Here is a 15,063-nt window from a genome sequence, read left to right on the forward strand (position 1 = left end):
TCAGCGAGACAGGGAATGATGGGTGAATGGGAAGTGGTGCAAGTTCGGATATGGGCAGCAGAGTTTTGGATGAGCTCAAGTTTACAGAGCATGCAAAAGGTACCCAAGCTCATAGCACAAGAAAAAAAATACAATGGAAAATTAGGTTTCAACTTGGTGAAATAGAGGCCAGAATTTTAAGGGGCATTTGCAACAAGGCTGGGAGGCGTGGTGGGGTGGGGTTGGGGAGCAGACAAAATGGCATGAGGTGGTTTTGGGCATCGTACCCGACATTGTCCTGCAACCGCCCCCCCCCCCCCCCCACCACCACCCCACCATGTCATGTTGTCCATGACAGGCACCATGGCGAACCAGAGGTCTGCTGTGAGGCCAATTGAGCTACTTAAATAGCCCATTAAGGGCCACTTAGGGGCCGCTTCCTGCCTCCACTGGCATTTAGCCAATGTCGGAGGGCCCCACCATGGCGTGGAGACACCACCACATTCATTGCCTGCCTGTTGTTGAATGTGAATGAGGGTTCAACAAGTGGCTGAGGCGGGGTCGCCCACAGCTTTCTGGCCCATCACCACAACCCCCGCCACCAGAATGAAATTCAGCTCAGAAGCTATTCTTAAACTGATACTTCTGAACTCACAAATTTATTCCGTTAATTCTCTGCCTTAGGTAAGGAACAAAGTATTGGGCACATTGTTAGGCTTTCAAATGAAGCAGAGATGCCTGTGAGATGAATTCAACCCTGTAGTATTGAGGCAACCTGCCAAGCCATCCAAAAATTTTGGAATGCCATCTCAACAGAAAGATCATTACTTCCCGCTGCGCCCCCACCTCTCCTGCTCCCTCTCCTCTCCCGCCACCAAACCTCATACCCTCAAGGGCTGCTTCTTTCTTCAGTCCAGCCATACCGTTCACTGTTAGGAAATGGTTCTGCCATTGGGAGATGTTCTGGATCGATTGTAAGTTGATTATAGCAGGAATGGATTCCCTAGAGCCACAGTGCTAATTAGCATCTCTGAAGCTGCTGTACCCATGGTTGGTATAAACTCTGAACGTCCAGACAAAGGGGAAATGGATGGAGGCAGAATTATTGAGGATTATTCAAAACAATTGAAGGAAGGACGTTCTATGCATTGCAATAGTCAAATGTACATTCATGCCAAACAATTCCCAATATTCACATTCCAAATACAGTCTCAGCTGTGCTTCCAAAGGGAGGTAATGAGTGGCAAAGGGTGAAATAAATAATTCAGCAAGTGAGAGTCAATACAGATCGCTCTTACTCGCTTCCTAACTAGAAAGTCACATTGTTCAAGGTCCATACTTTAGTGTCAGTTGTGGCTCATTTGGTAGCCCTCTTGCTTCTAGAGTCAGAAGGATATGGGTTCAAGTCTCCCTTAAGCACATAATCAAGGCCACTACTTCAATACATGACTGAAAAAGCCCCATCTTCCAGAAGAAATGTTAACTGAGATGGTGTCTAAGGGTGCCCTTTTGTTTTTTTAAAGGGGAGCTATCCTGGTGTGCTGGAAACCATTCACCCCTCAACAAACACCACTAAAACGGGTGAACTGGTCACTCATCTCATTACTGTTTGTGCTGTGCATGGCTCCAAAACATGTGACTACACTTTAAAACTATTCCATTAGCTGCAAATTACTTTGGGACATGTCAAGAACACAAAAGGTGATCATACATAAATGCAAGTTCTTTCTGTATGAAAATAGAAACTGGATAACATCAAGCAGACTTCAATGAGGGAGAAGGTTATTGAAAAATAACTCCCTCCCCAAGTAACCTTAAACCTTCACTGCCTTGGATTCCAGAGAGCAAGAAGGCTCAGTTAACCACAGTCGCAAGTGAGATTTCAGTTAATCCCACTAAAAGGTAATTTAGCTAAATGATACATGACTAACAGTCTTGCTTACAGCATGTACTTCCTATCCACAAACTTTACTTCCAGCTGTTGCAATTCATGGTCACACATTTTTGTCATCTTCTCCCATTGTAAATTGCTGTGTCAACATTTCCTGATCAATTTTGCTATGTCAACTGTCACATAGTAATTACAGGCTCTGGCCACAAGATGGTCCTGTGGAACAAGTTTCTGAAGTCTCTCACCTTACTCCATTACCATCTTTGGTTCAACAACCTTGGACATTATCACAGCACTTCACCACAACATATATTTCTCATGCTTAAACAGTAAGTAAATTATAGTTAGGGCAACTTGCATGAAGTCTGAAGACTACGTATGTGATGCACAGAGGATACACAAAGGAGAACCATTAATAAGGATAGCCAAATAAAAGACAGAAGGCACAGCCACAAGGAGAAAAACACAGTGCATTCCATGGTACCTTATTATAATATTTTGTTTGTGCAGGAGAAGTTGGGAAGACTTATCAATAAATAATCAATAAAAAATATATTTTGTGAGCTGTCCTGACGCTGGGTAAAGACATCACTTGGTATGATACTAATCCCTACAGAACAGGATGTCCCAGGTTTTGGCCACATTTTTGTCAAGTTAGCTGAAAACCAGTTAAAGCAGCATGCCTGGACTAGGAGGTTGGAAAATGAGTGAGAGATCCCACTCTTTCAGTGCCCTGTGTGGAAAAGTACATGAGTGTAGAGGTAGAGCATGAACAAGATTGGGCTCCACTGTACTGCACACCAGTCGATTAGCATGCGAGCACTCACTGTCTCAGCTCACGTATGAAGAATGGCAAGATACTGGAAGTTGTCTGCTGCTTTTGCACCCACACCCCAGTCAGTTCCCACAGGAGATGGGGGGGGGGGCGGGCGGTGGTGGTGGGAAGGGGGCGGCAGGGAGAAAGCTGGTAGTCAACTGTATTTCATTTCATTAGTATTTACTACAACCATAAACTTACTCTCCCCTTCCCAGGGCAGCACAGTGGCGCAATGGTTAGCACTACAGTCTCACAGCTCCAGCGACCTGGGTTCAGTTCTGGGTACTGCCTGTGCGGAGTTTGCAAGTTCTCCCTGTGTCTGTGTGGGTTTCTGCTGGGTGCTCTGGATTCCTCCCACAGCCAAAGACTTGCAGGTTGATAGGTAAATTGGCTGTTGTAAATTGCCTCTAGTGTAGGTAGGAGAATGTTGGGGATGTGGTAGAGAATATGGGGTTAATGTAGGATTAGTATAAATTGTTGGTTGACACAGACTTGGTGGGCTGAAGGGCCTGTTTCAGTGCTGTATCCCTAAATAAAAGGGTTTTGATCGGTTCTCCTTATTTACTCTATTTCCACTGGCAGGAGGGTTGATAACCACAGGAAATAGATTTAATAATAATAATAGATAATTGGCAAAAGAACCAGAGAGGAGATGAGGAGAATTTTTTTTAATGCAGGGAGTTGGTTATGATTTGGGATGCACTGCCTGAAAGGGTGGTGAGAGCAGACTCACTTGTAGCTTTCCAAAGGGAATTGGATAGATGCTTGGAAAGGAATCAATTGCAGCATTATGGGGAAAGAGCAGGGGGAGTGGGATTAATTGGATAACTCTTTCAAAGAGACGGCACAGGCACAATGGGCCGAGTGGCCTCCTTCTGTGCTGTATGATAAATTGCCAAATTACCCAGCCCCTGATATTTTTCATTGCCAAACTATGCAGCATGTGTATCACTGCTACACAGGACAGCCTCCAATTTATCACACACCACTGCACAGCAAAAGAAAGGGCCCTGATTCTTTAACTCCGCACAGTTGGGCAGCAATCATCCATCCTTGTGTTGAGTCATTTTTTTCTGCAAATCTGCAGCTGTTGAAATATACTATATTCCAGGCTCTATCACCCCAAATAGGGATCATCGAATCACCCGCTGTATAATCGTAGTGTCATCCACGCAGAGCATTATAATTCTTACATATCACATGTAAAATACATTGCATCATAATTCATTTGTATGCATTCAAGTCTCACCGAGCTGCAGTACATTTGCCAGCGCTGTTCTTACGTACTGTATGGGAATAATACTCAGTCTGAAAGAATCTCATTGGGGGCCATTGCAATAAGTTGATTTGCACACTCACTAGCCCTGCTGTTATTGTGTCTAAAAAAAAAAAAATCCTCTGAAGGTGATGAGAGCTCTGGTTCCAAGGGCAATGGGATCCCTCCAGTATCTCAGTGCAAACGGCCATGCTTTCTCGTGTGATACGATACTGAATGTTAGCAGGCTAATTGTCTCAGGAGACAGTGCAGAGGAGCCTGGGAAATTGCACATGTCCACTCCCCAGCAGGCAACCACAATGGGCTGATTTGTCCATAGACTAACCCCAACTGAGATCACAGGTGATGGCCAGGGATCGAGTGTGGGTCCTGCCTGGGCTGTGCAGCTCAGTAGGTCCGGAGCCATCAGCAGAGGCTGGCACACAGTCTCTAATGTATGTGCAAGAGTTCAGTAGCCTCCTCTTGTTTATGTAGAGTGATAAAAGTGATGTAAAGCCACACATTTATTTTTATGTGTCATTCAATGACAGGCAGTGTATATCAAAGCAGTGGGTGAAAAATAGTGCCTTTAGCCAAATGGATTCCATGTGCACTGGCACAAATTCAAGCTAATAAATAACAAGATATACTTGCCCACAATACAAATTCACTGTAAATACAAACACCTTTAGAGCTCTGTGTGTGACTAATTGGTTAGCTCTTTCAAAGAGCCAGTACAAGCAAGATGGGCTGAATAGTCTCCTTCTGTGTTATAAGATTCTATGATTCACATTATGACAATTGTCTGAACAGCATATTGAAACACATTCCAAGAACAACCAGCGAAGAAATATAAAATGTAAGAGAATCTCACCCTGAAGTCAATTCCCACTGTGGAAATAAAACTTCCCGCTAGGAAAGCTCCATCCTTAAACCGCACCAGTAAACAGGTTTTCCCCACTCCAGAGTCTCCAACTAACATTACCTAAAATAAAACAACTGGTTATTACTGAGACAAGTAAGGGCCATACATAAATCAGTGACAGTCTTTAACAAGTCGTTCAAAATTCCCACACTTTTGCAATATACCAGAAGCTGCCTCGGATGATTGCTCTAGGAATTGTCAACTTGAAATCCATTGACTAATAATGGTGCTAAACCAAACCTGATTGTTCACAATATTTTTTTTTAATTAGCTATGAGCAATGCAATGCATAAGACATGAGCAAAGTGTTCCAGCCATGTATTACTTAGAACTTACAGCACAGAAACAGGCCATTCGACACAACTGGTCTCTGCTCCACCCTATGTAATCTCACCCCAGCAGGATGATGGGAAAGTTGCAATCTCGGCCCCCAGCTTATTTTACTAGACTAATACCTGGACTGGGCGGGTTGTCTTATGAGAAAAGGTTGGACAGGCTAAGCTTGTATCGGCTGGAGTTTAGAAGAGCAAGAGGCAACTTGATTGAAACATAAGATTCTGCAGGGGTCTTGACAAGGTGGATGTACAAAGGATGTTTCCTCTTGTGGGAGAATCTAGAAGTAGGGGTCACTGTTTAAAAATAAGGGGTCGCCCACTTAAGAGATGAGGAGAAATTTTTTCTCTCAAAGGGTCGAGAGTCTTTGGAACTCTATTCCTCAAAAGGCGGTGGAGGGAGTCTTTTAATATTTTTAAGGCAGACGTAGATAGATTCTTGATGAGCAAGGGGGTGAAGGTTATTGTGGGTAGGCAGGGATGTGGAGTTGAGGTTACAATCAGATCAGCCATGATCTTATTGAATGGTGGAGCAGGCTCAAGGGGTCAAGTGGCCTACTCCTGCTCCTAATTTGTATGTTCGTTGCATTCTGATGAACTTAGCCTGGCACCCACACAGTTTTCAGTACCCTGGGTTGAGCAGTAAGCGAGATTAAAGCCTACCATCCCTGCTCACTATAGAGTGACCAAAACGCTGTGTATTAAGATAATGGGTAAGGAGATCACTGCATTCAACTGTGAGCATTTCAGTAATGAGGCCTTCAATCATCTCTCTTGTAGTACAGAGGAGGCCATTCTGCCCATCAGAAGAGGTCAGTTCTGTACTAAGGCATTCCAAAACTAAACCCACTGCTCTGCTCTCTCCCCATAGCCCTATATTTCTCTGTCAAATCCTGAACCACTGGTTAACTCCTGGAGAGTAATCCAGCACTGTGTAAACATGAGCCACTGGCTTAGGGAGGGGAAATATATGGAGTTGGGGAAGTACGGGGGAAGAAGTGAAATAATTTGGCTTACTGTGAGCATTATAGTTGGATAATCAAGAATAAAAATTTGCTTATTGACTATTACTACACTATGAGTACAAGTGTGAAGTGTAAACATCTAATTTTACACAGTGATTAAGCAGGAAAAAACAAATTTCTGTGGCATCTCAGCTGATAAAAGCACCATGTATTACTGAGAGACCAAGAGAATGTTCCATGTTTGAACACTGACTAATCTACCAGAGCTCTCACTCCTGATTACTTTTTTTAAAAATTCATTCATGGGATGTGGGCGTCGCTGGCTAGGCCAGCATTTATTGCCCATCCCTAATTGCCCTTGAGAAGGTGGTGGTGAGCTGCCTTTTTGAACCGCTGCAGTCCATTTGGAGTAGGTATACCCACAGTGCTGTTAGGAAGGGAGTTCCAGGATTTTGACCCAGCGACAGTGAAGGAACAGCGATATAGTTCCAAGTCAGGATGGTGTGTGACTTGGAGGGGAACTTGCAGGTGGTGGTGTTCCCAACATTTGCTGCCCTGTCCTTAAAGTTGGTAGAGGTCACAGGTTTGGAAGGTGCTGTCTAAGGAGCCTTGGTGCATTGCTGCAGTGCATCTTGTAGATGGTACACACTGCTGCCACTATGCGTCGGTGGTGGAGGGAGTGAATGTTTGTAGATGGGGTGCCAATCAAGCGGGCTGCTTTGTCCTGAATGGTGTCGAGCTTCTTGAGCGTTGTTGGAGCTGCACCCATCCAGGCAAGTGGAGAGTATTCCATCACACTCCTGACATGTGCCTTGTAGATGGTGGGCAGGTTTTGGGGTGTCAGGAGGTGAGTTCCTCGCCTCAGGATTCCTAGCCTCTGACCTGCTCTTGTAGCCACGGTATTTATATGGCTACTCCAGTTCAGTTTCTGGTCAATGGTAGCCCCTAGGATGTTGATAGTGGGGGATTCAGCGATGGTAATGCCGTTGAATGTCAAGGGGAGATGGTTAGATTCTCTCTTGTTGGAGATGGTCATTGCCTGGCACTTGTGTGGTGCGAATGTTACTTGCCACTTATCGGCTCAAGCCTGGATATTGTCCAGGTCTTGCTGCATCTCTACATGGACTGCTTCAGTATCTGAGGAGTCACGAATGGTGCTGAACATTGTGCAATCATCAGCGAACATCCCCACTTCTGACCTTATGATTGAAGGTAGGTCATTGATGAAGCAGCTGAAGATCGTTGGGCCTAGGACACTATCCTGAGGAACTCCTGCAGTGATGTCCTGGAGCTCAGATGATTGACCTCCAACAACCACAACCATCTTCCACAACCAACACGAGGCAGTGTTTTCTGTTGGAGACTGGTGGGTGAGGAGGAAATCAGGCTTAGATGTGGCAAACTCCTCACAGCCTTGCTGCTCCCAGACTCTATGGTCAAACAGCCTACCTAGCAGCACTGTGGGAGTGCCTTCACCACATAGATGCAGTGGTTCAAGGTGGCTCACCACCACCTTCTCAAGGGCAATAAGGGATTGGCAATAAACGCTGGCCTTGCCAGCAATGCCCACATCCCATGAATATTTCTTTTTAAAACGACAACCATGGCCTACACTCACTAACTAAGCTCAAACAGGAAAATTGACACTTGGGAAAGATCTCAGAAAGGGTGCTTGGCACTCGCAATTAAACCATTGCCTTCTCAAAGAGTAAATGGGGAGTGGGGGGGGGGGGGGCGTGGGTGGTCAGTTTTAAAGAATAGATCGCACTGAAAGAATTCAGGTGACGAGCCAGTCATATTAAACGTTTGCAAGCTTGGAAAAGAATCTAGTCTTCTGAAAATTATTGCACGGCTTGATTAACTCTACTAAACATAATCACATGAAGCAGCTTCGACTGCAGTAGATCCTCTTTTACAACCCCTTGGTCACATAGCAAGGAGAATGAGCCTACCTACACACAGGTCTCTCTACAGCTGTGATGCTTTGAAACAATCACTGAGAATCCTGGAACAATGACCCAGGGACAACTGTCCTGATGTTTCTGTTCTCTGACTGGCTTGATGTCCTGACTGATGTCTCCAAGATGTTTTATCAATACATTAAGAGTAAGAGGATAACTAAGGAGAGAGTAAGGCCCATAGAAGACCAAAAAGGTAACCTATGTGTAGGGGTGGAAGATGTTGGTATTGTTCTTAATGAATAATTAGCATCTGTATTCAAAAAAGAGGGGGACGATGCAGATATTGTAGTTAAGGAAGAGGAGTGTGAAGTATTGGATGTGATAAACATCGGGAGAGAGGAAGTAATAAAGGGATTAGCATCCTTGAAAGTTGATAAATCACCAGGGCCAGATTAAATTTACCCCAGGCTGTTAAATGAAGCAAGAGAGGAAATGGCAGAGGGTCTGACCATCATTTTCCAGTCCTCACTGGATACAGGTATGGTGCCGGAGGATTGGAGAACTGCTAACATTGTACCTCTGTTTAAAAAGGGAGCGAGGGATAGACCAAATGTTTACAGGCCAGTCAGTCTAACCTCGGCAGTGGGCAAATTATTGGAATCTATTCTGAGAGACAGGATAAACTGTCACTTAGAAAAGGCACAGAGATGAGGAGAAATTACTTCTCTCAAAGGGTCGTGAATCTGTGGAATTCACTACCCCAGAGTGCGGTGGAAGCCGGGACATTGGGTAAATTTAAAGAGGAGATAGACAAATTTATAATTAGAAATGGGTTGAAGGGTTATGGAGAACGGGCAGGAAAGTGGAGTTGAGGCCAAGATGAGATCAGCCATGATCGTATTGAATGGTAGAGCAGGCTCAAGGGGCTGAATTGCCTACTCCTGCTCCTACTTCTTATGTTCTTAATCAAGGATAGTAAGCATGGATTTGTTAAGGGAAGATCTTGTCTGACCAGCTTGATCAAAGTTTTTGAAGAAGTAACAAGGAAGATAGATAAGGGTCATGCAGTTGATGTGGTTTAAACGGATTTTAGCAAGGCTTTTGACATGGCAGACTGGTTAAACAAAATCCCATGGGATCCAGGGAAATGCAGCAAGGTGGATACAAAATTGTATCAATGGCAGGAAATAAAGGGTAATGGTTGATGGGTGTTTTAGCGACTGGAGGGCTGTGTCCAGTGGCGTTCGACAGGGCTCAGTATTGGGTCCCCTGCTTTTTGTGGTATATATTAACAATTTCGATATAAATGTAGGGAGCATGGTCAAGAAGTTTGCAGATGACACAAAGATTGGCCGTGTGTTAGATAGCGAGGAGGATAGCTGTAGGCTGCAGGAAGATATTGATGGTCTGGTCAGATGGGCAGAAAAGTGGCAAATGGAATTCAACCCAGAGAAGTGTGAGGTGATGCATTTGGGGAGGTCAAACAAGGAAAAGGAATACACGATTAATAGGAAAATACTGAGAAGTGTAAAGGAAGTGAGGGACCTTGGAGTGAATGTCCACAGATCCCTGAAGGTAGCAGGACAGGTCGATAAGGTGGTTAAGAAGGCATCTTTTCCTTTATAAGCCAGGTATTGAATACAAGAGCAGGGAGGTTATGCTGCAACTGTATAACTCATAAGTTAAGCCACAACTTGAGTACTGTGTGCAGTTCTGGTCACCCCACAGAAAGGATGTAATTGCACTAGAGAGGGTACAGAGGAGATTTACGAGAACATTGCCTGGACTGGAAAAATGCAGCTATGAGGAAAGATTGGATAGGCTGGGGTTGTTCTCCTTGGAACAGAGAAGGTTGAGGGGAGATCTGATTGAAATGTACAAAATTTTGAGTGGCCTGGATAGAGTGGAGGTGAAGGCTCTATTTACTTTAGCAGCGAGGTCAATAACTAGGAGGCATAGATTTTAAGTGACTGGTAGAAAGATTAGAGGGGAAATTAGGAAACCCTTTTCACCCAGAGGGTGGTGGAGGTCTGGAACTCACTGCCTGAAAAGGGTAGTTGAGGCAGAAACCCTCAGCTCATTCAAAAGGAGTCTAGATATGTGCCTCAAGTGCCGTAATCTGCTGAGCTACGGACCAAATGCAGGAAAGTGAGATTAGAATGGATGGATCGTTTTTGGCTAGCACAGAGACGATGGACCAAGTGACCTCTTTCTGTGCCTTAATCTTTCTTTGATTCTATGATGTCCTGATGTTCCTGCCATTGGCCCAGGGACAACTGTCCCGATGTCCTATTGGCCTGATTTCCTGATGTTCCTGTTCTCCCATTGGCCTCAGGACAACTGTCCTGATGTTTCTGTTCTCCTATTGGGAAGTGCCTTCCTTCGGTTTAGCACCTCCTCAAGCTGTGGGGACCTCCTCCAATCTGTGCCCAGTCTTAGCCACAACGCTACATGTTATTGCTTCATTGTGCTGTGCACCATGGCATCACTCTTATCAACTCATTCAAAACTTTAACAAGAGTTGTGCAAAGACGAGTTAGAAGACGTCATTTATCATCCTGAGAGTTGTCAACACAGAGGGAAGTTAAAATTGTCCCTAGCATGATGAAAAAGATCCTACACAAACACTAGTGTGGCATCCAGTGATTAAATCTGAAGCACAATATTCTTCATGTCTTTGGTGAGGTTCCCAGTGCTGCCTCTTGATTTGTTTTTGGCTTGAAGTATTTTTATTTTTACATTAAAAACAATTAAACAATACCCTTTCTCTTGGGAAGTTGGATTATTTTAAACTGAGTGCTACCAAGATTACCAGCAGTTGCAAATTCAGCTATATTACCGGTTTACCCCCAAGCCAGCTATGGTAGTATTAGTTTAACCCAATCCCATTCCACAGCTCCAAGACCAACCCCTTAGATAAGTGCTGGGACTACGATCAGATTTATACATGCAAGCTATCAGCATTTGACAATGTGTACCTTTCTAAAAAAAAAAGGGCCGAGTCTTTATTTGAACAAGCATTTGAAAAACCTGTTCTGTTTACCAAACACTGGGCACAGCTTCCGTTAAAACATACCACCCCAATGACAAACGAAAGTAATTGAGTCCCTTGTACCTGACTGTCAAGTAAAATGGGACATCTGACTTTATCTCCTCTCCACAACAGTCACATTTCCTCTTACAAGAATATTCGGTGAACACTTCAGTCGCTGCCTGGGATTAGGTGTGCTCGGTACAGCCTTGATTCAGGACATTTGAAAGGATTCAAGAATTGAATCAAGAGGAGATCGGCTGAGAGAGGCTCTCAGACAATGGGAACATTTTATTCTCCTTACTCAATGGGCTCTCCGTTTTATTTGTAATGTGCAATACTTAGCGAAACTAGCATCAAACCAGGAAACAATGAGTGGATCCCAAGGGCCCTTTAATCCATGCACACTGCACAGTTAAGTCTGGTGTCACATCCAGTAGCTATTACATAATACAGGCAGTCGATTCCTTTTAGTTACCATGAATAGGAACAAGCAACGTGCAATTTACAGCCTGGGATTCAATGCTTTAGTCAAATCCCATAACAAAAAGCATTGAAATGAAGAAGGGGGAGAAATAAGGGCACAGAGGCAACTAGATACATACTATTAAAAGGAAACATTTGCAGGGTTAAGGAGACAGAGCAGAGCAGGGGCTGTGGATCTAATTGAATAGTTCTTTCAAAGAGCCTGCACAGGGGAAATGGACCGAATGGCCTCCCGTGCTGTCTGAGTGCCCAAACAACTGGATTGTTGTGATCTTGCTTAGACTTAGCAATGACCTGAGAGAGTGTGAGGACTGACCATGCAGTCCACTCTGCGTCCAAGTGTTCCCGACGAGAAAACAAAATAAACAATTCAAGTGGAGCATAAACATTGGGGCCGAATGGCCTGTTTCTGCGCTGTGCATTTGTTAAAAAAAACAGCAACCCCTTCTTTTAAGGAAAACAAAAATGTTTCGTCCGTCTTGTAGTGCGGAGAATATCGGTTTGCCTAATTAAAATAGTCTCAGCTCCGGACAGCTTTAAATTCTGACTGATGACTTTTTACAGCAAAACAACACACTGCAAAAGGTGCAGGCAATAAAAATACCAACAGAAAGTACAAACTGGCAGATCGGCCCATTGCCCAGCATATTAAACTCAGGCGTTTTCAGAGAACCAACCTTAAAGGCTATGTCATAGAACTCGCTGCTGTTGCTCAGAGAGGGTCTGTTTGGAAGGATCACCCCGTTAACCAAAGCCTGGCCCCCGGAGTTGCTTTTCCCTGCTTTCTCCTGCTCTTGTCCTCTGCCTGCTGGTAAGGTGGTGCTGGGGGTCGTGTGACTTTTGCTCTTCAATGTCTTTTTCCTCGACATCTCGAAACAGGTCTGCAGGTTTTAAAATTGGGAGGAGTTTCTCTCTCACTCTCTGTTGTTGGTTGCAATCTTTTCCCTGTGCAATGTGAGCAGTGCAGGAAGTTTAGCTGTTTGCAGTTGTTGTTCACCTGGCTGTAGCGATCATGCCTGTTGTCAGAATTGGGACGTGCATCGCTCTCATCTCTTCAAGCCACTTTGCTCAGCATCACCATCAGCACCAGCCCGGACTCCTGCTTCCTGCACGCGTTACCTCGCTCAACAGGGATAGACACGCCCACCATGCCCTGATTGACGGGACAGCCAGCAAATGGGGGGAAGCCCCAGTCCACTCAGCACCCGCACGGCTCCGAGAGCTGGTCCAATGGGCGCAGAGAGAGGGGGCGGGACCGAGAGCAATTGACTGTAAACACCTTTGCCGTTTAACCCCTTGTGTGCCTGCCATGGTCCATCAGCTGTTGCTATTGGAGGCCCAGGTGTTCTCAAGCTGAGAATGCACACACCTTTTCACAGAGACAAAAGAATGTTTCCACATATCAAGATCCCTCTTTGAAAAGGTTGAATACACCTATGGATTAAAGTATTCCGGATATTTAGTCGGCCTAAAAGTCAGCTGCTTGCATGCTCTGCTATTCCATCTCCAGTTCCCTTTGCTCTGGATGCAAACAAGAAGAAAAAATGAATACGATAGGTGTACTGAAAAGATGCTTAGCATCACTCTCACGCTTTCCCTCTATATGGACGCAAAACAGGAAGCACAGGTCATTAAGAAAGGCTTGCATTTATCTAGCTCCTTTCACAACCTCAGACCATTCGAAAGTGCTTTACAGCCAATTAAGTACTTTGTGAAGTCTGGTCACTATTGTAAAAACACTACAGCCAATTTGCACAGAGAAAGCTTACACAGACACCAATGCGACAATCACCAGATCATCTGTTTTAGTGATGTTGGTTGAGGGATAAATATTGGCCAGGACACTGGGGAGAACTCCTCTGCTCTTGTTCAAAATACTGACATGGCATTCACCTAGAAAGGCCAGATGGGGCCTCAGTTTAACATCTCATCCAATAGACAGCATCTTTGACAGTGCAGCACTCCCTCCGTACTGCACTGGAGTGCCAGCCTGGAATATTTGCTCAGGTCTCAAGTGTGGGACTTGAACCCACATCTTTGTGACTCAGAGTTGAGAGTGCCACCCACCAAGATAAGTCTGACACCTGTTTACGTGATCAATGGTGTCTACTGAGAGACGCTGTGTGTCATTGTACCCTAGTTGAAAGAACACTGGAGGAGAAAGTCAAAAACAATCACCTTCTTATTGCTTTCTCAGTTACAACCTTTTCCACAGTTATTTTTATTTGCATAAATACCAGAGTTTCTGGTAAACATATTCCAAAGGTTTCTAGGGGTGTGTAACAGTCAGTAGCTGTTCTGGGGCACAAGAATCCAATATTTACTCCCGTCCATCTCTGAACCTTCACACACTCCAGGCAGTGACTTAAAGAACGAACTTTAATATTTGTAATAAGTAGCTTTCATTAAAACAAGGAGAATAGAGAGTGCACAAGATCAATTAAAGTTCAGATGAAAAAAATTTTTTTTGGAAGTGAACAGAAGCTGTTGTAAAATATTATCCCAGCTGAAAAATGTAGTGTCCATTGCAAATAGCTCTGTTGTAAATAATTCAGATCTTTTCATTCACACAGAATTTACAGCACAGAAATTAGCTATTCTTGACCCAACTAGTCCATGCTGGTGATTATGCTCCAGAATAGCCTCTCCCACCCCTCTTCATCTTACCCTATCAGCATACCCTATTCCTTTCTCCCTCATGTGTTTATCTAGCTTCCCCTTAAGTGCATCTTTGTTATTCACCTCAACTGTTCCCTGTGGTAGCGAGTTTCACATTCAGTCTTTGCATCATTTACAGTGGCTTGATAAGCCAAAATGATGTTTTTATTACATGAAATCTGAAGGTTTTTGACCTGATTCTGAACATTTTTAATTAAACTGTAAACTAGTGGCCTTGTTTTTTTTATAATTATCAAGAACTTTTCTATCTGATATACACTAGGTGTGTTGCTCTCCAGTATTTGGTTATCATTAAATAAAGTTTCAGTTATTGCATCACGATAGCTCATCTTTCTCCACAGTCCTACATCGATGGGGGCTTTGCTTCAAAAAGTCATTCATTGTGTGGAGCCAAGTTTAGATGTTTTGATGTGATAAGCAGCTGTATAATTGCAAGTGTTATTATCCTGCATCCACAGAACAGGATATTGCAGCAGCAGCTACAAACAGCCAGGAACCCCAGAGTGGAATAGTATAAAAGCATGATTGTGACTTGCATGTTGTAAGCTCCACACATATTCCCTGGAATAATTTCAAAGCTGCAATCACACCTCTCAATACAGCTGTTGGTTGCAAATTGCAGGTGCTTCACCCTCCCTGTTTATGATGTTTAAGTCACTTGATTAGGTTGCTGTTTTTGCAATCACTCCCAGTTGTCCATTATTACTGTATAATGGACACAAGCAATAGAGTTTCCTGGCAATCAAATGTGGATTCTTGGCAGATGTGCAGACATTGTCTCAGGATTATTAACCCATCAGCG

The 15,063-nt window shown here is 44.1% G+C and overlaps 1 protein-coding gene across 1 annotated transcript in view; it reads right to left on the bottom strand.

The window, feature by feature from the left end:
* The window catches only part of LOC137383507 (ras-related protein Rab-26-like), a 354,385-nt gene extending 341,664 nt beyond the window's left edge, over positions 1-12,721 (bottom strand). The window contains exons 1-2 of the mRNA XM_068056531.1: positions 12,260-12,721; positions 4,817-4,927 (exon numbers count right to left, since the gene is read on the bottom strand). Coding sequence (XP_067912632.1) covers positions 4,817-4,927; positions 12,260-12,451 — 303 coding nt within the window. The 5' untranslated portion in view covers positions 12,452-12,721. The remainder of the gene's footprint in view (positions 1-4,816; positions 4,928-12,259) is intronic.
* Positions 12,722-15,063: the final 2,342 nt, after the last annotated feature.

This window comes from Heterodontus francisci, chromosome 24 (genome assembly GCF_036365525.1).
Source record: "Heterodontus francisci isolate sHetFra1 chromosome 24, sHetFra1.hap1, whole genome shotgun sequence".
Lineage (NCBI taxonomy): Eukaryota > Metazoa > Chordata > Chondrichthyes > Heterodontiformes > Heterodontidae > Heterodontus > Heterodontus francisci.